Below are 27,278 nucleotides of genomic sequence, written 5' to 3'. Positions count from 1 at the left end.
AAAACGCTGTGCTTGGCATTAAGGAGACAGGACACGTGCCTGTTTAACAACACTTTACATTTAAAGTTTGTTTTGAAATGTGCTCTTGGCTTGTTTACTTCAGTTTGCACATGCTCAGTTTCCTGCCTTCTATATTGTTTCTTCTGCTAATGAAGTTTATGTTTTCTGGCCAATAATTTCACACAGAATCCAGTTATAGAACAAGTATTTTTTATTTGTGTTATTTTGTTGGGAAGGGAGAGAAATGGCCAACTCCTGACCAGATCGATACAGTAGAGGGGTCTTTGTTATGACCTTAGCTGTATTTAACCTTGATTCTATGTATCTATAGCCTCAGTCCCTTCTACCACATGAACACCTGCTTTTCCTTATATAAATAAAAGCTTCATCTGCTGATGGTACTTTATGAGCTCAGCTCGTACACCGTACAAAGGCAGCTCCATTTAAAAACAAAACTAAAACTCAGAAAAATAACTACAGAAAAATATACATATAATTTCTTTTCTAAGAAATCGTTATAATTTACATGAGACGTTATAATACCATAATGAACAGTAAATTGTGTTGTTAAGTTGTCAAATAATGTTCAACTGCATTAATTGCAAGCTTTTTTTTCTTGGTCTAGCAGGTGGTAATTGCAGAATCTGTATGATTTGTTCACTTTCTATATCTAATTTTTTTCATTCCATTACAGAGTAAGGTTGAGATGGTTAATGGAGTATTGATGATCCACAGTGTGAATCAGTCAGATGCTGGAATGTATCAGTGTTTGGCTGAAAATAAATATGGAGCCATTTATGCAAGTGCTGAGCTGAAAATTCTAGGTATGCAATTTCTAAATAAATAAATGGGGAAAAATGGATTGCTTCTTTCCATGCTCTAATTCTCACTCTCCTGAAGTTTTATGTTGTGATTGTAAAAACCTATTTTATGGCTTGAAAAAAATACTGTCTTGCTGATATGTATTTTTTAAGCTGTAGGGGACAAGTTTACATTGGGTACAGTTTGTACCATAACTTTTTTTACAAGGGTTTTCTAACCTTAGTTTTAATCTTAACAGGTTTACACAATACGTCTTTTAAAAAAAAAATCATATAAGAAATATATGTTAACTTTCAAGGAAAAATGTCTTGAGGGTAGAAAATCAGAACGTAGACTTCAAGCAGCCCTCCCTGCTCCCTTAGCAATGCTTAATATTTTCCCTAGTGCCTCCTACCCACCAGTAGGCAGGTGACTTCTAGAAGGCCAGACTCCACAGTAAAGCACCCTCTCATCATAGGGCATCACCATTTCCATCCTGCCATAAAAGGGAAAGCCTTCCTGAGGCCAGGCACAGCTGTCTCATAGGGTTACACCTTCAATAAGATGTAACCAGGACAGTAGCTCTGCTTCATTATTTACTGCAGGAAAGATAAACTCCAGGGGGACAGGCTGCCCAGATCGAGCATATTTGGGCTGCTGGAATGGATTTTACTTTTTCCCACTCTGATGATTTTCTGAACTTTGGTTCTGGGATGTCCATAATACAAAGAGAGATACTTAAGGGATCTTAATTCACTGTCTCCCCAAAGTGGGCAGGAGGCCAAGTGTACTTTCTGTTTTCCACTTAAATTCCCAAAGCACGTCATTAGCAGAAACACCCAAGATCTCAGGAATCTGGGAACTTACCCATTTACAAATTAACTAAATGTAATACATCATGAGTCAATTTATTGAATTATGAATGCTTGAACTTAAAATGTCTCTACATTATAACTAATTCATCCAAAATAGATACAAGAGTCCACGTTTCTGTCTCCTAAACCTAATCAATAAAATATTAATGTACTTCCTTGTCAGCTCACACTGACATTTCTGAGTTAAAAAGCTGATTCAGCCTTCACCCAGTTTAATCGTTTACTCAGAAACATTTATTCACTAGAAATATTTTCAAAATTACCTTTTGTAAGTTCTTTTTCCAGTAGGCAATCAAAAATGTTGCCTGCAATTTCCCCACAAGTTTCTTCACTTTTCTTTCAATTCTTTAAGCCTCTCAATTGCATACATACCTTTTTTATGTTTCATACATATTTTTAATGTTGTGCCATGCATTATATTGCTATATGATGGACATAAAATGCTTATGAAATAATCACAGAATTGTCAGATTGGAACAGTATATGTCTCAGATATAGAAGACTTATATCTTTCAGATTCTCTTTTAGAGTCAAGTATTTTTTTTTATTTTTTTTTTTGCTTTAATCTCTGCGCCATGTATTCTTTTAGTCCAGTGTCCTCAACCATCCGCTGCACAATGGAATTACCTGGGGAACTGTAATCAAAAGTGTTTTGATAAAAATACAATAAAATAATATTAATGAATGATCAGACCTAGGTAAATAATTGCAAACAATTTTCATTTCTTAAAAATGCATTTCCATTTCTTAAAATCTGCATTCAGTTGTGTATAACATTAAGGTAAAATATGCTTTAGTTGAGACTCACAGATAGGGATGGGATGACAGAATTGTCTTCTCCACAGGGGTCCTCCGTTTTCCAGAGGAAGCCCAAAATACACTTTCTTTGCTGCCCCTTTCACCCTTCGCCCAAGGTGCTCATTAGTCTTTTGCAATTAAAGTTGATAACCATAATTAAAGCATGTCTTTTTTTAAAAAAACACAACAAAACACAGCCTTTGTCTGTGGATTTTACATTGTATGAAACCATCACCTGCTAGTAAAAAGAGCAACCAATATAATAGCTATTAATTAATAAGTTAAATTTTAAGTTAGTGCTTTTTACCTCTGTAGATATTGTATGATTGATTTTATTAAAAATGTATCCCAGGAAAAAAAGTTGCAAAGTATTAGTGCAGCATACATTAGATATTATAGTCATTTCTTCTGATAGAATTAACATTTTCTTTTTAATAGCTTCAGCTCCCACTTTTGCACTGAATCAACTGAAGAAAACAATAATTGTTACCAGAGGCCGAGAAGTCCTCATAGAGTGCAAACCCCAAGGCTCTCCAAAACCAACCATCTCTTGGAAGAAGGGAGACAAAGCAATTAGAGAGAATAAAAGGTTAGAAGCTTGTTTCATAATTCCAACTCCTAATGTCAAACTTTTTTGAAGTTGCAGATGATACACATAAAGCATACAAGAAAGACTCTTGTAGTAATTGTGAAACATATTTCATGAACAGATTGAAATATGGTTTTGTCTAGTGATTAAAAAGAACCCAAAGTTCTGCTTCAATATAGTGAAGCTTCTCTACCTCTGGAGTTTCAGCACAACTGGGAACTTCACCAGGTTGTGAAGAAAGCAAAGACTTGTTAAGTGAGTTATTTTTGGTTTTCAGTTTGGGTCTGCAGATTTGGGGATGCCCTTAATTTTTAGAGATTGTGCTCTCATTTCAATGTTAATATTAAAAATAATATAAATATATTCTGGATCTTTTGGAGAATCACTTTATGGTGGAATATTTCCAAGTGAAATTTGTGCCTATTTGCCTGCCTCTTTGCTTTCAATCATGTTGATACAAAATAGAATAGGATTATTTCAATAGCCACAGGCAATTGAGAAATGTACAGAGGAATATATAATGTATAAAGATTTGTCTTTGGTAAGTAAAGTCAAAGGGCATCACAGAAGTACTAATCAGGGTCTATGTATGCCAAGTTCAAAAGGCCTATGCTATACCAGGTATTACCATATTGGTGTCGTGAATGGTGACTCATCTTTGATAAAATAATATCCTCCAATATATTAAAATGGTGTTTTAGAGTTTTGATTTTCATTGGATCTGTAATGATGAAGTTTATACCTGGTTTTATGTTTGTCTGGGTCTAAGTTATCATATAATTAAGTAATTTAAGTCAGCATTAGGGCTCCATTTGAATAATTCTTAAAGTGATTTTGGAATATTTTGAAATATTTAAAAAATGTCTTTAAATATTTTTGTTTTCTACTCAAGTTGGAGACATACTGATTTAAATTGCCTGTGCCTGATGAAATAATTTATGGAATAATTTGATTTAATTCGGGCCCAAGGATCTATGCTGCCTGGAAAGGGTATCATCTGGGATTGACATGGGTCATATTGGGCATCTCGTTTTGAAAGAGAATTTTTCTTTTTATTTGGGCCAGGGGGCCAGGTGGTGGGCAAAATCACAAAGATCCGTGTTGCATATGGTTGAATTGCATATGAATGAATTTTGAATTTTTTTATTGTTGCATATAGAAATATTTAAAAAACTGGCACAAGCCTTATTAAGGCAGAAGAAGAATTTTTCGTATTGTGAAAAATAATTTACATTGCTTGGTTATTTTTTCTGAATGTACTGAAAAATTTTATATCATCGAGATATATATGACGTATCAGTGCAGGCCATCCTATTTTAAACGTCTGTTTGTGAGTGGAACGTGGGCCTTGTCCTATTTATTTCAGTTCACAGTAGGAAGTTCCTCATCACCTACTCACAGGCATCTCAGTGTGAGTTTAAAAAACTATATGGCATCTCTTTTGTCAAAGCAAATGTATTGAGAGAGGAACAAGATTATGAGTTTTCTATTACAACAAATATAAGCATAATAGACTTTTTATTTTCCAGAAGTTGAAAACAAAGTTGTGAATTTTCCAGTTTTCTCGATTCCGTTTTCTCCTCACTGGTAACCCCTTGGGCTAGCGAGAGAAATACGCTGACCTCAAACTCAGGTCTCTCAGTTTTTCCAGATGTCGATACTGGTCAAAGTGCTATTCAGCAAGGAATCTGAAATGTGAAATACTTTTGTTTTCATTTATTCAAAATAAAATCAAGACTTGGCCACATTTGCTTAGCATTTTGCCAGCTCATGTATGTTAGGTCTATAAAGTGGTATAATCTAATAACTCCAGAAGTATAGTGCATTTTTTCCTGTAAAATTAACAGGAACACTTACAAAATACAGTTTTTACTTGCTATAAGATTTGTTTTCATATTGGACAATCCCAGGTTTCAGGAAGAATGCAATCTAATTGGATATAAAAAAATAATTCAACAGCCAAGTATCAAAATAAGAGGCCAAGATTTAAATAATAATAGAATGAATTTCATAAAGCAGAACAGAAGATGCACATAGATATTTGAAAAATTGTACATTCTAAAAATATGAATGGAAACTTGAAAATTAAAATTTCAAATGTATATATTATACATTCTTTAAAGTAGAATTAGTTACATGCAACTTATATTCTTATAGAAATTTTAAATCACTTCTCTCTATGATAAAGCCCACCAACCATTTGATAAAAATTGCAAACATAATTTAAGTAGAAACGGAGATGTTAGAAAACTGTTAAATTTTTGAAAACTTTGCATATATATTTCACATTGGGGCCCCAGATTTAAATCATGGTTTATTGTAAAATAAGTATATTTACCATTGATGTGATCCACATTGAATATGTTCTTCATTCATCCAAACTACAACTAGAAACAAAAATGTTAAATGAATTCGCTTTGTGCATCATTCACAATTTTCACAGTTTTTGTGTGTGGGTCATTCCAAATTAAAGATTGAAACAGCAAATGGCAGGTTCCTATATGAGCAAATAAAGGCTAGAATTATATTTGGAAAGAGGGGGTTAAAGTAACAATGTCTTATAAGGGAAACATTTAAATGTGAGAAACAGTAGTTCAAAGCAAAATTATGTTAGGAGCAATGGCATAAAAATATAATGAAATATTTTAAATGCAGGAAAATATCCTTTAATCATCTGAAAACATATCAGAAACTCAAAAAAAAAAAAAAGAATTTGAATCTAGAGTTAATTGCAATTTAACTCTAAACTGTAAATTCAATGTTGTAACAACTGAAGGTTAATAGTAACTCATTTGTTTTATCAACAGAGTGCTAAATAACTCATTAGTTTATTCTTTTCTGCCATATTTTGGTTGAGTCTTTCAGGTTTTGTGTTGTTGTGTTTTGTGGTGTTTTTTTTCCTGAGGGGTGTCTTCAAAACACAGCTTTTTTGTGTGTTTATCTGTTTCACTAACGAAATACATAAATCATTATCCTAAAGTTTAAAATGTGATAAGTAATAGCTAGAACATAATATGACTTTTAGGAAAAATCTGATAAACAAATAAATTGCCTTCTTACATGTTACAAAACATTGCATTCATTTGGCTCTAAATGACTCTTCAAAAGTATATAAGAAAATAGATTGTATTAGCTCTTGTGAGTTATTTGTAGTCGCTTGCTGTTTATAACATAGGATGAGTTGTTTATATTGCAGAATTTTCAGCATGAACTGCTGCTCCAACAGTAAATCATATTAATAATGATGACGGCTGCATTTATAATTTACAAGGCACTTAAACATTGTGGGTAACAGTATCACCCAGTGTCTATCAGGACTTGGTTGCCCTGCTTGTTCTACAGACAATAAGGTTTCAACAGGTGACTTTATTTCCTTATTTGTAAAGTTGGAATCCAAAAGAGTAACCTCATTGGGTTGTGAGAGTTGAATGACATTCTCCATGTAAAATACACTGGCTGGTGCATGGCATTTAATAAGCGTCCGGTGAACGTTGCTTGTGTGACAGGGATGCTGCTGCTGCTGATGGGGTGGGGGTGCTGATGATGGTATCACTTGAACATGTAAGTTGTTGAATATTGGCATCAAATTGTATCAATAGTTCTGGATATTTTTACCACTCCTCTTTTCTTTCTTCAGTACTTAAGGAGAAAGATCCTTAAGATTTAAGTTATTATCTAGGATTAAAGGAACCTTTTAGGTCCTTGGTGTAACAACTTTGTTATTCATAAATGTCTATCCCTGAGTTGACATTCTTGGTCTCTGAGAGCCCAAGGCTCCTCTTCACCCCATCTGTCCCGGGCATGGCCATTCTCACCAGCCTTACCTACTCCTAGCCCCGCATCTTGGAGATGGCGTCTGCCTAGCAGGCCCAATGTTTATTTGTTCCGTGATTAGCCTAATAAGCAATGTGCAAATAGACGAATATACCCAGGGAGTTAATGGAAACGGAGAAGCAGCCTCCTAAAGATAGTTTTTATGTTTTTTCTCTCCTTTTCCGTATGAGGAATCTCCAGGTTTTGCCCCTGTTGCTTTTAAAGAACACCAGCACATATCCATTTGGGTTCCTTTATCAATCATGTCCATTTTAATACTAAAACTAATGCGCGTCAAGAGTACTAAGACGTGAAATGTTCCACGGGGCTTTTCTCCCCTGGTATACTTTCATTCCCAATGTTCTGCTCATCAAACTCATATTGGATTTCCACTTCAGCTCATTATTTCCATTACTTGGCCATTAACTTTTGTTAAAATATAATCACCCAGAAGCACTCCAGCAGCGCACAAATATTAAGCCTTCATTATTTCATGTTCAATTTCCTGTAAAAAGACTAAGTGGACAAAGACAATCTTGGCTAAAATGGAGAGTCCTTAGTTTTTGGTAAGAGCACAGTTTATTCTGTTTTCTTTCCATCTACACATGTATTAACTATTACCGAAACCCATAGAATATGCCGTATATGTTTTAAAATTATTCACAATTATTGAAATTTCAAAATAGCTTAAGTGCCCATTCCGTTTCTAGGCGGAGGAAGGAGGAAGGTACCAGCCACAGAGATAATGGACTATAATTCAAATGGGTGCTGAAGAAATCCTGCATCCAAGAAAATAAAAATTATCCTATGGAGGGGCAGCATTATAACATAATTTTTCCTTTATGAGACTGTAATCTAAGCAAAGACTTGTCCAAAATCCCTTGTAATATTTCCCTGCTCACCAAAGGAGCTTCAGAAGAGCGAACTGTTCTACTTACTCATTTAACACGCATAGAAAACTGCGCTTGAGGTGCCCATTAGTTGACTTCTAGTGGGAATTCATGTTGTGTTCATTAGGCAACAGCGATCAGGCTCGCCTACTGACTCGCAGACATATGGAAAAATATACGTTCTTAGTGCAAACCCTAAAGGACACTGTTACTGAGGGAAAACCAGGGCTGCTTTGTTTTTCTAAGGAAAAGGAGGAATTCATGGGGATAATTAGGGTCCCGTTTCTGTCCCTTGGTTTCCACCTACATGCTGTGTTTTCTAATGAACAAGCTGTTTTGTTGCTTCCTCTGTGACAATGTCTCTTACATATTAAGAACATAAAACAATGTAGACCCTAGGTATCTTGTGGTTTTTTTCAGTACCCTAGAAATTGTGCAATAAGGGGAAATAAGCAATCATCTATCTGTTGACTTCCTTTGTAAATTACAATGTATGCTTTCAAAGGAAATAAAATGATCAGAATGACATTAGTTATGATGATGGCTGACTACGTAAGATTTGATACCTACGAAGTGTTAACAGTGCCCGATAAGTTATCAGTTGGGGAGGGGACTTGCTGTCCTGTCCCATAGGCCCATCCAGCTTAAACAGGGGAGGAAATGGCTTCACGTCTGTTCTGCTGGGTTAGTATGCTGGCTCCCTGGTTTCAATGAAAACTGTCTGCACATGGCTCTGTCTGATGAACTTCACCACCTTCCCTTTAAAATGCTAGTAAAACACAATAGGAAAAAAAGCAAAGTCATAGCAGCACTGGAAATTAGTGAATATAGGTAAACAAATATTTGGTCTTTAGGAGAAATCCCTCCAAGTAAAAATAGGCCCAATTAAGAAATGATCAATGGATTGTTCAAACCTAGACCCCCTAAGCTACATCTAACTGAAGACAAGGCGCCCATAGGAGGGATCTTCCATTTGGGCCTCACTGCAAATGTTGGCTTGAATTCCTCTACTACGTGGAAGCGACGCTTTAAGGTGACAAGATGTCACTTCCTACGTGACCCCTAATCCAAAATAAATTTTGAGATTTTTTGAATCCAGCAATGGTTTGAGAGAAGACATCAATCCTCAGGATTTGAAGTGATTAATAAATAAATAATCATGCTGATAAATAGTAATGTAGAGGAAGACTAGGGAAATCCACAGATGCTGGGAACTGTATCATTCTATATACAGCTTTTAGCAAAAGAAGAAATACAAATCAGTTCAAATTTTCCAGGATTCAGCTTACCTCTATGTACTTACAAGGACGAGAAGGTGAGCATCTAAAAATATCTTGCCCGCCCCCCAAAAAGGCTTTGCGAAGTACGCTCACTTCAGTCTGCACTGGCCACTCGCAGCTCCCCAGGCATGTGCATTTTCTCCCGTGGAGCCTGCTCCCTCTCCTCCCTTCCTGCCGCTTGCTGCCCGACCTCAGCATTTGAAATACGAGCCCAGAGGAAAGGCTTCTTGCATCATGGTTCTCACCACCGGGAGTGCGCAAGCAGATGCAATTATTAAGGAGCTGTAGTTAGTAGGAATTTCCACGTATGATTTAAGTAGACTTCTAAGTTTCAATTTAGTGCCCAGTATGTGCCAATTCACAGCTTTCTGATTGAGATATTATCATCTGTGATGTGCACATTTTAAACCTCAGGGGGATTAAATGACGTGGTCAAGGTCGTCCGTCACAACACCAGGCTTTGAAACCCCAGGTCTGGTGCTGGTCAGTGATTCTGTGGTAATCTTAACACTCAGGTTGTTTAGCAGTGAGGTAGCATTTCCGTCTACATGGAAAATAGGAATGAAATTCCTTCTTAGAGTCTGTGATGTTTCCGATAAAGATTCAGCGTCCCAGCCTGAACCCAAAAGTTACATGGCCCACCTCATAGACAGTTTTCTCTCACACGTACACACACATGTGCACCCCCCCCCACACACACAGGCACACATACTCCTCAGATATGATCAGAAAATCCTCCAAATCAAGTATTTAATCTGAATCTGATTTTTCTTCCAATGAAAGTCATGGAGCCAAACTATAAACTAAGTGACATGGTGGCCAAATTTCATCTTACCTTTATTTTTTTTCTTCCTTCAACTTACCTTCTGGTAAACTAGACCACATCAGTATTGATTGACAATCCAAATATAAGAAATATTTACTGTTCTTTCTTTTCAGTGACACATTGATCAATCAATGTTATAGACAAAACAATTCCAAAGGTGCGTTATTGTGATGTTTCTGGACTGTGCTTTCATATGTTTGCCATTGTAAATCTACACTTTTTTGAGGGATATTTAGTGTTTTTTAATTTGGTCTCTCTCAGGCAATGACCAACCCACAATAATTCAAATGTATTAAGTAAAAATGTGCTCATACCATGCCACATAGTTTAATGAGAATGGAAAAGATATTAATTCTTACATTTTCCAATGTCTTCATTTTCAGCAGAACATTTAGGTAACATAACAATGATTGCAAATCTTCAAATTCATGACATCCATTTAAACACAAGATATTCATGTTAAAAAAAAAACACACCTCAAATTATTTGTTCTTATTATTTTCCAAGTTTAAGGTCACAGAAAAATCTGAAGTATCCTCATCAAAAGTCTTCAAACTTTTTTTGTCCTGGTCTAGCCAAGAGTTTGTCTTTTGTTTCTACTATTTTTTTTCTTAATTGGTAAATATAATAAAACAGGCCTCACTTCCCCAGGGGAGACAACACTGAGGAAGTCCGTTACTTTAAGCTGTAAATGACACAAAATAATTCTGGCTCTGTTGTGCTATGAACACCTCCAGTTTGCAGCTTTACGTCTCTAGCTAATTACCAGTTTAGCAAACAGTTCATAAATTCTACTTCTAACTATGGTTCATTTACCCCAGTTACTATAAATTGCTGCACAAGTTGCCTGGTTATGCTCCTCACATAGGCACGACTTGAACAAGCCATTAATTGCTTAAAGGCTTTTCTTTTCCAAAAGCCCCCCAGACTACAACTTTCAGCTTAATTTGTCCTTAATACAAACAACATTTAAAATACTTGGGAATTCAAGCATCTAAGTACATGCTACTGACTGATCCTACTACCTCCCCAAGTGACTCTTCAATGAATATAAAATAGTGAAAAAAGAAGATTCGGAGGATGTTTAGGAAAAAAGTATTTTACGATCGAGATTTTTAGCTTCCTGTGAGAGTTACATAGTCGCTTCGTTTTAGTTTCTGCATAAATCACAATCTAATTTAACTGTGGTTTATTCATAATGGGAATTAGATGGCTGGTTACAAATGAGGGCATAGACAGAGTGATGACCTTCACAACAATGAAGAACAATCTGCAGATCACTTCCATAAAAGAGAACCTAAACAGATTTTATCATTACCAACAGATTTTACCATTACATGGTAATGATATTCTCTTTGCTAGAATAGCAGAGCTATTTATGAAAAAATAGATCTATAGATGATAGATAAATACATTTTTAGTTGACCACCATGTGAGTTAGTTTTATTTGGAGATTTCAGGATACTAATTTATTTTGTTTTTTCTCTCTTTCCAGTTGTAACTAGTAGCTCTACTTCTCCCCTCCCTAATGCCATGTGGTATAGATAACTGTGGGTTTTTTTTTCAGTTAAAGTTATCTCCGTGAAATCAAAACTTTATTGAACATAATGTAAGACACTGTGACAGCTCGTAACCAAGATAAGTAAGAGAATCCCATCCCCCAAGGAGACACCGTCTAATGGACAATAAACCTAATACATAGATAACTATAACACAGACTATTTAAGGTAAAAATAATTAATACAGGATTATTCACACAGGATAGTTAATAGATATTATATAAGGATTACTAATAGGATAATTAAGATAACAATAATAATAACTACCCTTTATTGAATATTGCCTATTTTACATATGCATATTTTAACCCTCAAAATAAGGTAGTATTGCAAGGAAGATATAATTATCCCTGTTTTAAATAAAGTAATTGGGTCACAGAGAGATTCTCTAAGTTCACATACATAGCAAATTCCAGAGCCAGACAGAGAGCCCAGTTCTCTTTGGATCTCATACAGTTCTTGGCCTATCCCACTGTATAAAAAACTTTGAAAGTTAAGTAGAGGAGAAAATAAAACCTGGGTGGAAGACAAGGGAAAACTTGTATGAAATGCCATTTGAAGTGGTTCTTGAATAGAGATAGAATGTATTTTAGAAAGCGAACTCTCCGAATTTGCAACAGTATAGTCATGAATCCAGGACACTTCTGTGAAAAGTAAATAGCATCTTTTGGCCACCCTTATATATTAGGTGTAGAAATGGAAATAAGCTGGAGAAGTTGAATAGCTGGGGACAAATTAAGGAGGATTTGGAAAGACAGATTGAGTTTATGCTTCATTTAGTAATCAAACAGTAGTCTTTCAAAGACTCAATTTACATCCATTTGGGGGCACCTACTTTTATTATGTAATTTTTAAAACTATATTTTTCTTTTACGGTAAAACATGCACTAAATATTGCCCCAATCTTCCCAAAAGAAGAAAACGAAACTGATGACTTAGATATAAAACATATAAATGTTATTTAAAGACTTGATTTTATCAACAAGCTGGCAAGAAAGTCAGGAGGAAACGCGAGAGCCAGGATCTGAGCTTACTCTGTAGGTAAAGTCCTGCAGGGAAGCTGGCTTTTACCTCAAGGGCACTTACTGACATTGAGCATTGGCTTTTACATGTTGATGGGTTTGGGAGGAAGACAGAACAGGGAGCATGCCTCCTACAAGACCTGGCCCATGAATGGCTACCCCTGAAACAGAAATGTGAGCTAAATATAAAGCAATCCATTCAGAAACCAGGAGGAAAATTGTCTGTCTCATGTCTTTGGTCTGAATGGGGAGGGAAACTCTTCCGCTAGGGTTTTGTTAACTATAGGACAGTAGCCTTAACTTATACGACCTGTGTGGCCTGAACAGTTCAGTGTAAGAAGTTAGTTAAGGTAGCTCCCGACAGGAAGTGGACCCAGGCATTGGAAGTACAGGAAAGAATGAAGGGCAATGAAAGTATCGATATGCAGGTAAAAGTAAGTAAAACTTGCCATGTGTACTTGATCTTAGCCAAAAGGCCGAGAAGCTATGAAACTCGCCATATAAAGCAATAAAACGTTTTAATTTCACAGAACTGGGGGGAACATTGAAAACCTGAAAACTATAGTAAGGGCATTTAAAGTATTATAAGATGCTTGAATTATTTGGAAATAGGTGAATATATTAATGTTAGAATTTGCTAAGTTTAAGTCTATTTAAATTTCTAGTACAATGAATAAAAGCTTTGAAGTTAAGTTTGCTGTTTCCAAACTAGTTAAGGAAGTAAAAGTAATGAAAAAAAAATTAACACATTAAAAAAGAGAGAACAAAAAAAAAAGGTGTATATTATATGTCTAATGAGGTACAAATAGAAAGTATAAAATCATTTAGTAAAGCTAAACCCAAACATCAGAAATTACTATTAATATTGAACTGAAATAAAAACCTAGCAATCAACTGTTTACAAGAGAGATGTTTATAGCATAAGGAAAATAGATAATTGAAGAGCAAGAAAAGATTTATCAGTTAAATATTAATGCCCCCCCAAATCTTAACTGTATTAATATCAGAAAATAGGACTAGAAAAAAACAAAGCAAAATGATTGCCATTATATAATAAAAGCTTAAATGGATCAGCAAACATAACAATTTTAGATCTGTGCATACCTCATAGCATTGCCTCAAAATATGCAAAATAAAATTAATGCTTATATAAGAAAAATGTAAGTGACTCCACTGTCATATTAGGAGAATTTAACACATCTCCCTTGTATTTCAGAACTTAGAGGAAAAAATGTGGCTTTAAATTCTTATGTTAGAAAAGAAGAGAGCAGAAAATGAAAGAGCTAAACACCTACTTTAAGTTAGGAAAAGAATATGAAACTAAACTTAAAGAAAGGAAACAAGAAAACAACAAAAGCAAAACTAAACTAAATTAGAAACAAATATCAAACACAGTTGGAGGGTTGATAAATCCAAATATCTAAATCAATATTATCCGTCCTTTCAGAAAACTGAGAAAATTGGCAAATCTCCCGTGAGCAAGAGCATGAGAGAAGACATCGAAAATACTAAGAGGGAAAAATGGAAACATAAGCACAGATTCTGTAGGCAAATTGGAAAGTAATAAGGGGAAGTGAGGAATAACTGAATGTTACCAATGTTGAATACTCATATAAAGTGGACAAATAAAACATAATTTCCCAAAGTGACTCAAGAAGAACAGGAAATTCCAAAGAGTCCACTAATTATATTAATAGTTGAAAAGCTTCACACACACACACACACACACACACACACACACAAGGCCGAGATGGTTTTACTGGAAAGTTCTACCAAGCAAATTAAGAACAAATGATTTTAATCTTACCTAGCTATTTCATAGAACAGAAAAGAGGGGAAATAGCCTTAACTAAATCTGACAAGGGTAGTAGGAGAAGTAAAAATACAAACCAATCACACATAAGCACAGATCTTAAAATTTTAAACAAAATATTTGCAAGTAGAAAACAAAATCTTCAAAAAGATCCTGCATAACCTGCATTTTGTGCCCTTGTATTGGCTCTGCAGTTGCGACCGTGGCACCGTGGGGCGTGTCCTTTAGCGTGCTGATGTGTTACTGTGAGGCTCGGGGTTAGCACCGGGTGACATTAGTTGCCTTGTTGGATCCCGCAGGTCTCTGCCAGTTTTAAGCCATAAGTCTGGTGGGGTGATGGCCCTCATTATTGACAGTTCCTATAGCTTCTGTCAATTGCAGCCGTGTGGCCACATTCTCTATGTAACATGGGGGGCCTTGGAATTGTTCAGAAAGGGACACATTTAATGCTTCTGGGATTAGTAATGTTCTAATTTTAAAATCTATGTTTAGTTAAAATACACAGTTACATTTATCCATGAATAACTTTTCCTGAGCTATAGTGCACCTAAGGCCAGTGTTCTATAAGCTGCTTGCTGATTTCCCTTTCCTGCTGCCAGAGAAGTATTTTAAGTGTCATGTTCTCAAGGACTTTTTGAAAGAAAAGATTTTGGATTCCACGTGAAGCAATTACAGAGACAGGTGGCTTGGGTTTGGGATTTTTCCAGAGCAAATCAGAGGCTTCTTATCACCGTGCACACTGGTCGAGCCATTGGACTGAGATAACTGATAATGATGAAAACCATTTACTAAATGCCCGTTGTGTGCCAACCTGTATTACTTAATATTTTAAAGATGTTATTTCTCTTTAAAGGCGTTTCCTATGTGCTGTGAGGTGTGTGTGTGCGTGCATGTGCGTGGGCACAAATGAATGGAAATGGAAGAAGGGGAGAATATCTGAGTATAGATCTGATTATGGTATTGTCTGAGCCTTTCTAGAAAAATATGTAGAATGGTTATGGTTTGTCTATAATTTTATTTTCTATACTACTGATCCCTCTGTTGGTTGGAATAGATCATTTTATATATGTATATTTTGAAGCTTTTGACATCCATTTTAAGATACTGGTTGACATATACACTTTAAAATTTACTTCAAAAAAAACCTAATAATTGACATAGTATTTAGGAAATCTTTGGCCTCCCATTTCACATAGTTATCAGTAAGTAAACACACATGAGAGAAATACTTTTTTATTTGTAAGATGTTTGGTTGGACCCCAATTTTATTTATATTTATTACTTGTTGATGTAATCATTGACAACTTTAAAAAGACTGAATAGAAGTGAACATCATCATTACTAGTTTTGTGATTTGAGCAATAATAATAAAAATGATTAATAGCATTTATTATGGGTTTACATCTGGTCAGGAATGTCTGAAAGCATTGCACATATTAGCTCATCCAATCCCACAAAATTGGTTTTTCAATCATTCCCGTTGTACAGAAAAAGAAATGGACTGTGGAAGTGTGAAATAATTTGACCACAGTTAGTAAGGGGGTACAGCAAGCTCCACACCGAGTAAATCCAGCCCCAGCTCATGCTCTTAAGTACTTAATAAAGAAATAGTGTCTCTCATTCCTGAGCTTGCCTGACTTACTTTCTAAGCCTCAGTTCTTTCATTTGTAAGGTGAGACCAATAATAACCAACTTAAAGGATTTTTGTGAGATGCTAGTTTCGTGTATTGTCTTAAGCAGTGTCTAGCTTGTGGGAGACGCTCAGTAAAGAGCAGCCATCCGCCTGCCCGTCGAATCCCTGAGAGACAGCACTGGTGGCCGTGCTCAAGCAGGCCCGGCGCTGTTCTCATCTGCTGGGGGAGAGTGGGTCCTCACGTTTTACCTTTGAATCTCACCGATAAAAAGACAGGTGAAATCTGATTCATTTACTTTGACCTTCATTTATTTATATTCACCTTTTATGTGCACAGCCAGTCTACTCTTTTCTTTCCCACAGAAATAAAATGTTTTGAGCTGCTCAAAGTAGTTTTATCTCCCCAGCTGCCTACATAATCCACATTGTCTAGCTTTATCCTTTCTAATAGCCTCTGAACTGGCCTCTTTTATCTACCTACCCTTGTCCCTATACAGCATTCTCTATCCAGCAACCAGAGTTTTCATTTAAAACACAACTTTGAATCATGCCAGTTTGCTTTTTGAAACTTTCCAGTGGCTTCCTTCCCTACTTAGAGTAAACTCCACACCGTGCAGGACACATGGGGTCCTGTAGGAACTGACTGCCACTTCTCTGTTCTCCTCATCTCGTCACTCCCCTTCCTCGAAAAGCCCCAGCACCCCACCCCGATTCCTTCCTGATTCCTGCCTCAGGGCAAGGCTCCTCCTAGTTCCTCAGCTGAAAACACTGTTGCCCCAGACACAGCACTATTGTCTCCTTCTAAAGATCTAGGTCTTGGATTACCTTCTCAGAGGCACTCTTTACACTGTATTTGTAATAAAACCCACATTTCAACCGCTTACCACACTCTGACATGTTTATTTTTTATTTACTCACTTGTCATCTGTTTCTCTCCCTCGAATAGACTCTGGGAGGCCAGGACCTTGATTGTCTCTCATTCAGAAATCGGAGTCTAGATAACGCTCTGCATATTGTAGAAACTGATTCATACTTTCAAATAAACCTGTTGGAACAACACATGTGCCCAAATCCCCTGTAACTCTCACCTTTTATGTCCCCAATACAGCCTCCCAAACGCTAGTGAAGACGATGACAGTTCAAGCTAAATTATTAAAGATAGTGTGAGGATGAGAGGAGACGGCATCATACACCACCCTGGATTTCTTTGAAGAAAGATGTCCTAATAAAGAAAGTGATAGTGTTATTACTGTCCTCATATTATTCACATAAAGATCCGAGGCTTCTCTCTTATATGGGTAAAATAGCATGGAATTAAATCAGGTGGTTATAAACAGAAGTAGGATCAGTTTCCTTTGTTTATTTAAGAAAATTAGTTAAACAGCATTGGATTTCCATGATAGCTTCTTTTATCCTGGTTTAAAATCCAATGCTGTGGTCAACCCCCTTTTCAGGACTCTCACTAAATTAAAAGTAGCGGCCTCCGCGAGGTGTGAGCTCTCTCGTCTCTACCTCATTTACCCAGCGAAGCATCTGCAAAGCCTCTGTGGGTGGTTTAAATGCTAATATTCAAAAGGCAGCCGTGGAAGGAAACACCCAGCTGTATTTAAGGCCCGTGCTTTCCTGGTGAATGTGTCCCTAAGGGTGTACCTTTCCGGTGCCCAGACTTTTAAGCACCATCCATATTAAGCACAAATCAGAACACTTTACGCAAACCACTTAATGCTATTTAAAACCCACAAGTAAATCATTTTAACTAAATCCTTTGATATAGCTTTGCTCTCCAAACTGTCCCTGTCTGGTTTTAAACACTATTATAAAATTGTTTTAAAAATTTAGAGGGTGGCATACCACATTAGAGCTGCTATGTCGATATAAATCATGCGTGTGGAATAGAGCTGTGTTCTTCCCCCAGACTGAGCTCAGCGCTTAAACTTTCATGGGATCCTTCCCTGCGTGTGTCTGTGTGGGCTGGGAGGAGCGGACAGAGGGGCTTGTACGCACATATGTACCTGTGCACGAGCTTTTAGTGCAGTGATTTCCAACCTCCTTTCTCTTGAACTTGGTAGGGGTCCTGTTGCTTAAAATGAAACCAGCAAGATGTGCTCCTTAACATAAAGGCTTCATTTCTCGGTTTCTCAGGACCTCCACTCACCCTGGCTTCTTCTGTCACGCAGAGTAATCAGGGTACATGGTTATGTTTGGGGGAGAAGGCTAAGTTCCATCCCCTGGTCTCATTTTACGGGGCATCTATATGTATATGGGCCTCTTCAGCAGTGATAGGCAGTGTCTGACTCATCCTTCTGCAGTGACACTCTTTGAGTTGAGTCCCTGATCAGCCACAGGTGTCATGTGGCATTGCAGGGTTCACCCAGAGCCCCTGGTGATTCTCAGGTCAGCAGAAATGCCCCCCCACCCCCGGCCCAGTTCAGTCCTCATAGTGCTGGCCTAGCTGCTGGCAGCCCTGTCTTCCCACAGGTGCTGTCCAGGCTACAGCTTGCGTTTGTCCGTCATGTCTGAAAGATGCCAGTTTTTAAGAGCACATTTCTCTTTAATTGGTGCCTTTAATGGAAGTAGAGATACTAAAACAAGTCTGGGTTTTCTAACTCTTTCTACAGTCTCTATAACTGTAACTTGAGTTCAGGCATAATCATGATCTCCTGATCATTGCTCAACAATTTATTTATTTTTTTCCAAAATTGGTTTAGTCCTAAGAATTAAACACAGATCTTAATAGAAATACAGATAAACAGACCACTTTCCCTGGAAATTCTGATGCTGCAGAGTGAGGGTGGGTCCTCATGATCTAGAATTTTTATTAATGCACAGGAGAGTCTCATGAGTAGGCAGGTTTAAGAAACAGCTGTTCAGCCCTGGCCGGGTGGCTCAGGTGCTTGGAGCACCCTGTACACCAAAAAGATTGTAGGTTCAATTCCCAGTCAGGGCACATACCTAGGTTGTGGGTTGGATCCCTGGTGGTCGGGGCGCATACTGGAGGCAACCTATCAATGCTGCTTTTTCACATTGATGTGTGTGTCTCTTCCTTCCTCTCTCCCTAAAACAGTCAATAAACATATCCTTGGGTGAGAATTCAAAAAAAAAGAAAGAAACAGCTGTTCAGGATAAGCATTTCCCCTCAAAGAGGGTGAAAGGAACAGTTTCACACTCCTGGTTTGTACCAATTAACTCTAATTATGCAGTTAGTTTATAACTTATGCCAGGACCTTTTTTTTTTTTTTTTAACATGAAACCAGACACACTTAGGCTTTCTCAGAAAAATGGGGATTAATCGTATGGTTGCATCTAGCAATGAGAGAGTCAGGAATCTCTCAGGTAAAAACATAAACAGGTTGGGGAGCCAGGTCTCTAAGAGACTGCACTGGTCCACAGGCCTCACTCTAGCATGCACCTGCCTTGCCTGGAGCCTCTCTCCTTCTGCGCCTCTGCATCTCGGTGTGTGTCTCCCTGCTTCTCCTGACCCCAGCTGATCCCTGCTCACACCCCACTCTTAGCCCTACTGAGCGCCTGGCTTCAATCCCATCTACCTGTCCCCTCACATCTGCTGCATGGGTCATCACCTGGCTAATGTGGCATTTTTAAATCTCTGTTAGTTTTCTCACTATTCTTGATTTTTAAAGTGTAAATCTACTTTTAAGCAGTTTCAGTCTTAAATTTTGTTTTATAAGATTTCATGAAATGTTTAAATCGTGAAGGTGATCTCCTAATCACTGGAATAAAGACCTGTGCGTTGGGCTGAAGGAGAGAGGATGTCGCGTTCGGGCGCCGATGCACCTCTCTTTTGTGTGGTGTCCCTTACCTTCAGCTTCCCGTAACACACACACACACACACACACACACACACACGGGGGCGGGGGCTCCTTATCATTCCTTTAGGCAAATATATTTAAAAATTAGTGAATGCAAACAAATATAAAACATTCATTTCAGTGATCTGAATATCTTAGCAAAGCATCGTATTGTAGCATGCTTTCTCCACTTTGCTTATTAGAAGGATGGTCCATAAGAAACTAATAATCTAAGAAAATATGAGGTAAAAAGCAAGATTCCAACTTAGAGAACGACTGTATACTATCAGATGTTTCTTTCTGAAATCACAAAGTATCTTAATTTACATCAAATCTCCGACAAAAACCCAGAATGCATTTTGGGGTGGAAGTGTCTAGAAATCTTGCTATAACTGTTCTTTCTTAATTAAGAATCCATAATGTGTTTGGAGCCACCTAGAGCACACCCATATTTGCTTTTCTGGTGTCTAGATGTGCATGACAGAGGGGAACCTCACACACATCACAGCTGATGTTCATGCTACGTATGCAAATACATCTGTCACGTGCATGCGTTCATTCTGTATAGTTAATTTCAAATTTGTCTCTTTTTAAATAGCTGATCTTAAGAAGAAATTTTGTTTGGATATTACAGGGTAAGATGATGTTTGAAATGGACTGACAAATATGCTATTACTTTTTTCAGCACACGTTTCCCCCCCCAATTAATAATTTAGACTTTTTAAATTAAATTTATTGGAGTGACATCGGTTAATACGATCATATAGGTTTCAAGTGTACATTTCTATGATACGAGATCTGTATATTGTACTGTGTGCCCACCACCCAAAGTCAAATCATCTTCCATCACTGTATAGCAGGCCACCTTCACCCTGAGTTCTTTATATATTTTGAATATCAAATCTTTGTCGGAGCTATTGCTTGCAAATATCATCTCCCATTTGATCTGCTGCCTCTTTGTTGTATTGTTGGTCTCTTGCTGTGCAGAAGCTTTTTAATTTGATATAGTACCATTCATTTATTTTTGCCTTTACTTCCCTTGCCTTTGGGGTCAAGTTCATAAAGTGTTTTCTACGACCAAGGTCCATAAGTTCAATACCTGTGTTTTCTTCTATGTAATTTATAGGTTCTGATCTTATATATTTAGGTTTTGATCCATTTTTAATTAATTTTTGTACCTGAGGACAAACTGTAATCTAGTTTCATTCATTTGCATGTGGCATTCCGGTTTTCGCAGCACCATTTGTTGAAGAGGCTTTCTTTTCTCCATTGTGTATTTCTGGCTCCTTTGTTGAAAATGATCTGCCCGCATACCTGTGGTTTTATATCTGGGTTAATTAGTCTTCAATTTAGGCTCAGACCAGGTTTACATGGCTTCTCAAGCCTGTGAAAGAAAATAATTACAGAAAATACTTCAGTCAGTTTGTATCTACGGGTATGCCTTTGGTGATATATTTAAACATTTCTTCAGATAGTATGTCTCAGTTACTTTTTAGCAAAAAACTGTTGTCAATATCTTTATCTCTACTCATAATTGTTTTAAAGTTTCATCAAAATGGCTCTACCCCTCAACAGGAACCAGAAGTGAGGTAGAGGCCCAGAGTCCCCGCCGTGAGCTCAATAGGCCTGGGGTTGAACCTTGGTGGACAGGCCTGGCTTCATGGGCATCCCATGTGTGCAGCTGTACAGACCTCCACACTTCAAAGGTTTCCTGTTTGGTTTAGTGTTTTTCTGTCACCAAATGGAAATTTTTAGTAATTTTTTGAACAATGGGTCCCCCATGACTTTATTTCGCACTGGGCCCCACATGTTATGTAGCCAGTCCAGTCACTAGACTATTTGCTTGCTGTGTGATCCCAAACAAGTTATTTAATCTTTACAGGCCTCATTTTCTACATTTACAAGGAGAGGGTAATCATACCCATTTCTCAGATTTCACAAGAATTAAAAGAGAAGGTGCTTTCAGTATGTTTAGTACAGCACAGTGCATGGCTCGTGCTCAACACCCGCTATTCACACATTGGCTGATCCACACCTCCATTCGGGGATCCCTTCACTGGGAGCTCTTCGCATTGCCTAATGTGCAGGCACGTCCCATGCGTCATCTTTTGAAACGTGATCTTTCTCCTACCTGGAGCTCTGTCACTATTCCCACCATTTTTCTGCCATCCACAGGCTTGAAATAATAGTCGTCTTTGACTGATTGCTCTTCTAGGCCTTATTGGTCACCCAAACCTATAGATCCTGACTACCACATCATTCTTGGACTGTCCCAGCTCATTGACTTAAATCCAGTTTCCAAGGTCACCTCTACTAAAGTATCAGCTCTATAGTTCACTAGCAGGGGCGGGGAACCTTTTTTCTATCAAGGGCCGTTTGGACATTTATAACATCATTTGGCAGGCCATTCAAAATGATCAACGTAAAAATTAGCTATGAAAAAAGTTCTTAGATTTATTGAATTTCGAGTCCCACCTGTGGTTATCTTGGCAGGGCCAGACCTATATGGCCTGTGGGCCAGACGTTCCCCACCCCATCCTAGAAGGTCATTTCTATAAGTATATCCGTCTGCTCTAACATTTTTACTGGTATCCCAGAGCAATAATTCCCCATCACTCTCCACATAACTTCTTGTCACATAACCACAAGGAGAAGGAAGGGAAAGAGTAAATTGAAGTTCCATGCTTACTTAAAGGCAAATAAAGAAAACTGCACAGTTGATGGGAAAAGTGTCTACAAGCCGCTGAAGTGAACTCAGTGGCCAGAGAAGAACTGTCCAGGAGGCTGTTTCCCAGCACAGAAACTGGCCTTCCCTGAGTCTCTGCTCTTCATTTGGTTTTCAATACCAGGCTCCATTCTTCCAGGAAATAGGGGTCAACACATTTTAACTGGGGATAAAAAAACAAAAAAACTTAGTGTATTGTTTTTATTGCCCATTAGATACTTTATAAATTCTCTTTTTCTAGCCACCCTGAGGCAGGAAGTACCTGTATGATCCTAATGGACCAAATCCCCGCAGCGCCTTCCATATACTGAGGAAGCAGATGGCCTTCAAGAGGAAAGAAATCTTAGCTATTATTCAGGCCAGCTCCTTCATTTTACAGATAAAGCTAAAGATCAGAGAAATAAAATGGCTTGTTCAAATTCTGTCTCCCATCTCTCCTAAATTTCAGCTGTGTCTTTCCCTGAATGCCATACTGCCCCTATAGGATGGAAACCAGGTCTCTTTTCCTTGAGAATGAAGAGAGGTTAGAATTGAAAAAGGAGAGGCTCCCTGGATGCAGCTGTCATTATGCCTGTATGGGGGAATGTTAGTTAAAGAAAAGAAAACAGAATAAAAGAAGCTATTCCTGGCAATTGACTGAAAGGAGTAGAAATCCTAAAAAGCTTGAATGACAGCCAAATGAATAATGTTATGAAATAAATCAAATTTTGGTACCACTGAGATCGAAAGGAAGAGCAGAGTTTGGGGAATGAAAGACGCTGTCTAGATTTAACATTCACTTGAAAATCATTTAGAAATCTTGAAACAAAAAGTTCTCTAGAAATAGTAAACGTACTGTCACTTAAACTTTTAGGGGTCGAGGGGTGCATGCATGGCCGTAAGATATTATTGAAAACAGCTATTCATTTTTCACGTAATGAGACAGAGTGGATGTTCCTCACTGAAGGCAGAATTACGGTCTCTGTTCTTCCTGTGTATTTTCCTTCAGTAGCAGGCCAATTGAAATTGTGAGTGAATATCAAAGGACAGACTTGAGCACCTTCAGAGAAATTTAGTTGGGGAGCATTTAAAAAAACCTTCCATTTGTCCTGTTGTCAACAGTCAGCAACGTTCTGTAAAGATGAGCTAGCTCCTAGGTTAGCCCCATGAGCTAAAAGTCATCTTCTGTAAACGGACCACATACTCTCTCTCTGGGCCGCTCGTGTTAGCGTTTGAGCGCAGAGAGACTGTTGCAGGATTTTAAAGCTTGTGTCCAATTACCCAGGGACATCTCAGCGTGAATTATAGCTATTATAAGCAACGAGGTTACGAAGCGAGTACCGCGTTCATCTTTCATTATAGTCAAAGGTGACATCAGGAGTAGTGATTATTTGCATTATATGAGTATAAATATCTATCATTACCCCTGACTTGCAGAATATGTACAAAATATGAATAATATTAAGACCCTAAGGATCTGATCTTTTCAGTTGAGGGAGCTCTCTTCTGACTGGGACTCCCACATTCCCAGCAGCTTGCTGTGTTGTGCTTGTCCGTTTCTTGGTGTTTTAGGTTTACTTTATGAAGAAACATTGGTCCTAACCCCTGCCCCTACGGCTCTCCTTACTGGAGTATCACCCATTTAGATCAGAGCAGAGTACCTTAGCACCCCCTTTACCTTGAATTTAGAAATCATCTTTCAGGCCTTTCTGTCATTGGGCAACAAACCACCCTTCAATTCAGTGATGACAAATGATAACCATTTGCTATTGCTCAGCAGTTTTGGGGACAGTAAGGTAGTTATTCTGCTGAGTGGTGTCACTTGCTTGCAGTCAGCTGCAGGTAGGGTCAGAAGTTTTTTGGATCTTAGTTGTTTTCTTATACATCTCTCATCTCATCTGTCTCACCTGTCCAGCGCAACTGGGCTGATTTAACTCTGGCCCACAGATTCTGTCATTTCTAGCAGATTAGCTAGGCTTGTTCACTGGGCTGTAGGCAGGCTTCCAAGAGAATGAATGAAAATCTTGCAAGATTCCTTAAAGCCCAGCTTCGGAATGGGCTCCATCACTTCACTGCATTCTACCTGTCAAAGCAAATCACAGAACGAGCCCGATTCAGAGCAGGCACAGGTGAGTGGGAGGGACTGCAGTCACCTTGGAAAAGGGAACGGATAGAAAGGGGAATATTTGCTGCCAGCTTTGTAAATAATTTATCATAGACCTGGACAAATGTCTAGTCTAAGTCTAGTACCCATCTGATGCTATACATATTTACTACAATATTATTTGCTATACTGTACTTTACATCCCCGCGACTTTTTATAACAGGCAATTTGTACTTCCTAATCCCTGCACCTTTTTCATCCCCCCCCCCGCCAAAACTTCCTCCTTCTGGCAGCTATCAATTTGTTCCCTATATGTATGAGTTTGTTTCAGTTGTGTTTGTTCATTTATTTTGAGCAAAGTCTTTTTTAGTGGCCTACAAGAAAATGAGGATTTTCTTTTCTGTCACTAAAAAGCCTTCCCACCCTTAGCTCCAGTTATGTATTTTATACATTTTTACATTTTATCTCAGAGTAACTACTGCCTCAAACAACACAGCTTCCACTTCTAATACTCTGATTTTTTTTTAAATCCTCACCTGAATATACATACGTTATATATATATATATATATATATATATATATATATATATATATATATTCAGAGAGAAAGGGAGGAAGAGAGAGAGAGAAACGATGATGTGAGGGAGAAACATTGATTGGTTGCCTCTTGCATGGGCCCTCATTGCAGATAGAACCTGCAACCTGGGTATGTGCCCTGACCACGAATCGAACCCACAGTCTTTTGGTGTATAGGATGACACTCCAACCAACTGAGCCACTCAGCCAGGGCCTAATACTCTGATTTTTGATGGGCTGTGCATTCTAAAGCTAGGAAACTAGTTCCAATAATATTGTTTCTACCCAATACTATATAAATTCTGCATTGGAATATGAAGTGCTTTTGTTTGAGGTCTTATGTTCTGCGTTTGCAATTCTCAATGTCTGTTTTGGTTCACAGTCTCCAGTGTCCAGAAAAATACTGAGCACATGATAGGCCTCTTATTAGACCTCACACCTCTGGAAGGCTTTCTGAGACCAAACCACTCCCTTTCCAGTTGGTGCTCTGCACACTTCTGCCATATCACCTATCTTTTTATATTATCATTAGATGCTTAATTATGTGTCTTTTGCCTCTACTACTCTGTAAACACCTTGAGGGTAGCACCTGTATACTATTTGATATTGCTGTACCCAGCACATGGTAAATACTCAACCAATCTTAATCTATTTCATGAATTAGCTAATTAAATGAATGAGTCAAGCCAAAAATACAGTTTTATAGGAAGATAATATATAAAGAAAAAGAATATTTTAGACTTCCTCTTGGTTTGTGTTACGTGTCTAATAGCTTTTGTGTACCCAGAACAGCCTTCGTTTTCCCCCGACCTTGGCAGCATGTGTCATTCATTATAAGACTCGGCACGTGAGGAGAGGAAAAGTCCAGCTACTGGCTGGCTAATCTCCCTAATTTGTTGTATTTAAACTCGAAACGTAAATTTAGAGTCTAATTTATGAATAAGACGGATTCACTACTTTGCTTATGTCAACACTGATCAGATACCTGCAAGTCATCCAAAAGATGCTTTGGAACATATGGGATTTTAACTACTCCTGGAATGAGAAGTAGGTCTTGGTCTAGCAGAAGAAAAGGAGAAGACGTTTCAGATAAGGGAAATAACACAAGCTAATGCATGAAATGGAAACGACACAGTGTCCTCCTGTAACACTAAGGACTTTCACATCAATAGAGTATGAAATAAGGACAAGTAGGCTTGAATGGCCCTGGTGGTGATTGAATCGAAGCTGGGATCTGTATATGTGGCAGATTGGTATATATGAGTAAAGAGGAGCGTGACAGGTAACATTTATGAAAGATTAGTGGAAAATGCTGGTGACAGAAAAACACCTTGGGGTCTCTTGCTGTTAAACAAACATAGTATTCTTGCTGTGAGGATGGGAGGAAGGCGTGTGCCCAAGAAGACAAATGAGATTAAAGTGAATGCATATTTCTGAAGCGAGGACAGATCCCCTTTCTAGCCTTGTCTCTCACCACTGAGCCATGCATTGTTTATGCTCCAACGACACAATGTCTTAGGTTCTCTGAATTGAGTGCACACCTTTGGGTTGCATTGTCTTTACTTATGTGGCTTCCTCTGCTTGTTCTTTACCCTCTCCTGAGAAATTCCAGCTTAGTCTTCACGATCCAGATTCCCCACGCCTTCTCCACACTTCCGAAAGGGCCACACTGTATCTGTTCTACATTTTAAATAATTAGGACCAAATGCACTGACTGCTAATCATCTACCGTCTGCTAAATAATAAAAAACTGAAAAAGCAAGTGAGTCCACTGGCTGGATGAATTCCCTCCTTTTACAGAAGGAGCGTTATTGGAGGGAATTGCTGTTTCAGTGGAGAGCGGGGTGACTTATCTGGGATATGCTGGGGACAGGCAGGAAGAGGCACTCTGTCTGCCAGTATCTGGTCGCCAACGAGGCATTCAAACGGGGCTCTGGTTAAGGGCCGGGAGCTGCGCACTGTTCACCGAGGCGCCAGAGGCGCGCACACCGCAAAGGCAGAGCCGACTTTGTGGAAATGCTACCATGTTTAGAAAGGAAAGAAGGTGAAGCAACAAAGAAAATGCAGGCTGCCGAATAAGAGATGTGGGAGAAAATCCTGAAAATGTAGTTTTTCAGAGGTCAAAGAAAGAGTTTCAAGAAAATGGAAAAAACAGCAACAACAGTGTCTAATGTGGTAAAAAGGTCAG

At 38.1% G+C, this 27,278-nt stretch overlaps 1 protein-coding gene across 1 annotated transcript in view; it reads left to right on the top strand.

Annotated features, from left to right (window-relative positions):
* Positions 1–27,278, top strand: part of CNTN5 (contactin 5) — a 964,763-nt gene that overhangs the window by 745,930 nt on the left and 191,555 nt on the right. Inside the window, exons 12-13 of the mRNA XM_087821593.1 lie at positions 695–824; positions 2,913–3,063. Of these exons, the coding sequence (XP_087677719.1) occupies positions 695–824; positions 2,913–3,063 (281 nt within the window). The remainder of the gene's footprint in view (positions 1–694; positions 825–2,912; positions 3,064–27,278) is intronic.

The sequence above is a fragment of the Miniopterus natalensis genome, chromosome 11, assembly GCF_054644295.1.
Source record: "Miniopterus natalensis isolate mMinNat1 chromosome 11, mMinNat1.hap1, whole genome shotgun sequence".
Classification (NCBI taxonomy): Eukaryota; Metazoa; Chordata; class Mammalia; order Chiroptera; family Miniopteridae; genus Miniopterus; species Miniopterus natalensis.
This window is presented reverse-complemented; position numbering and strand designations above follow the sequence as displayed.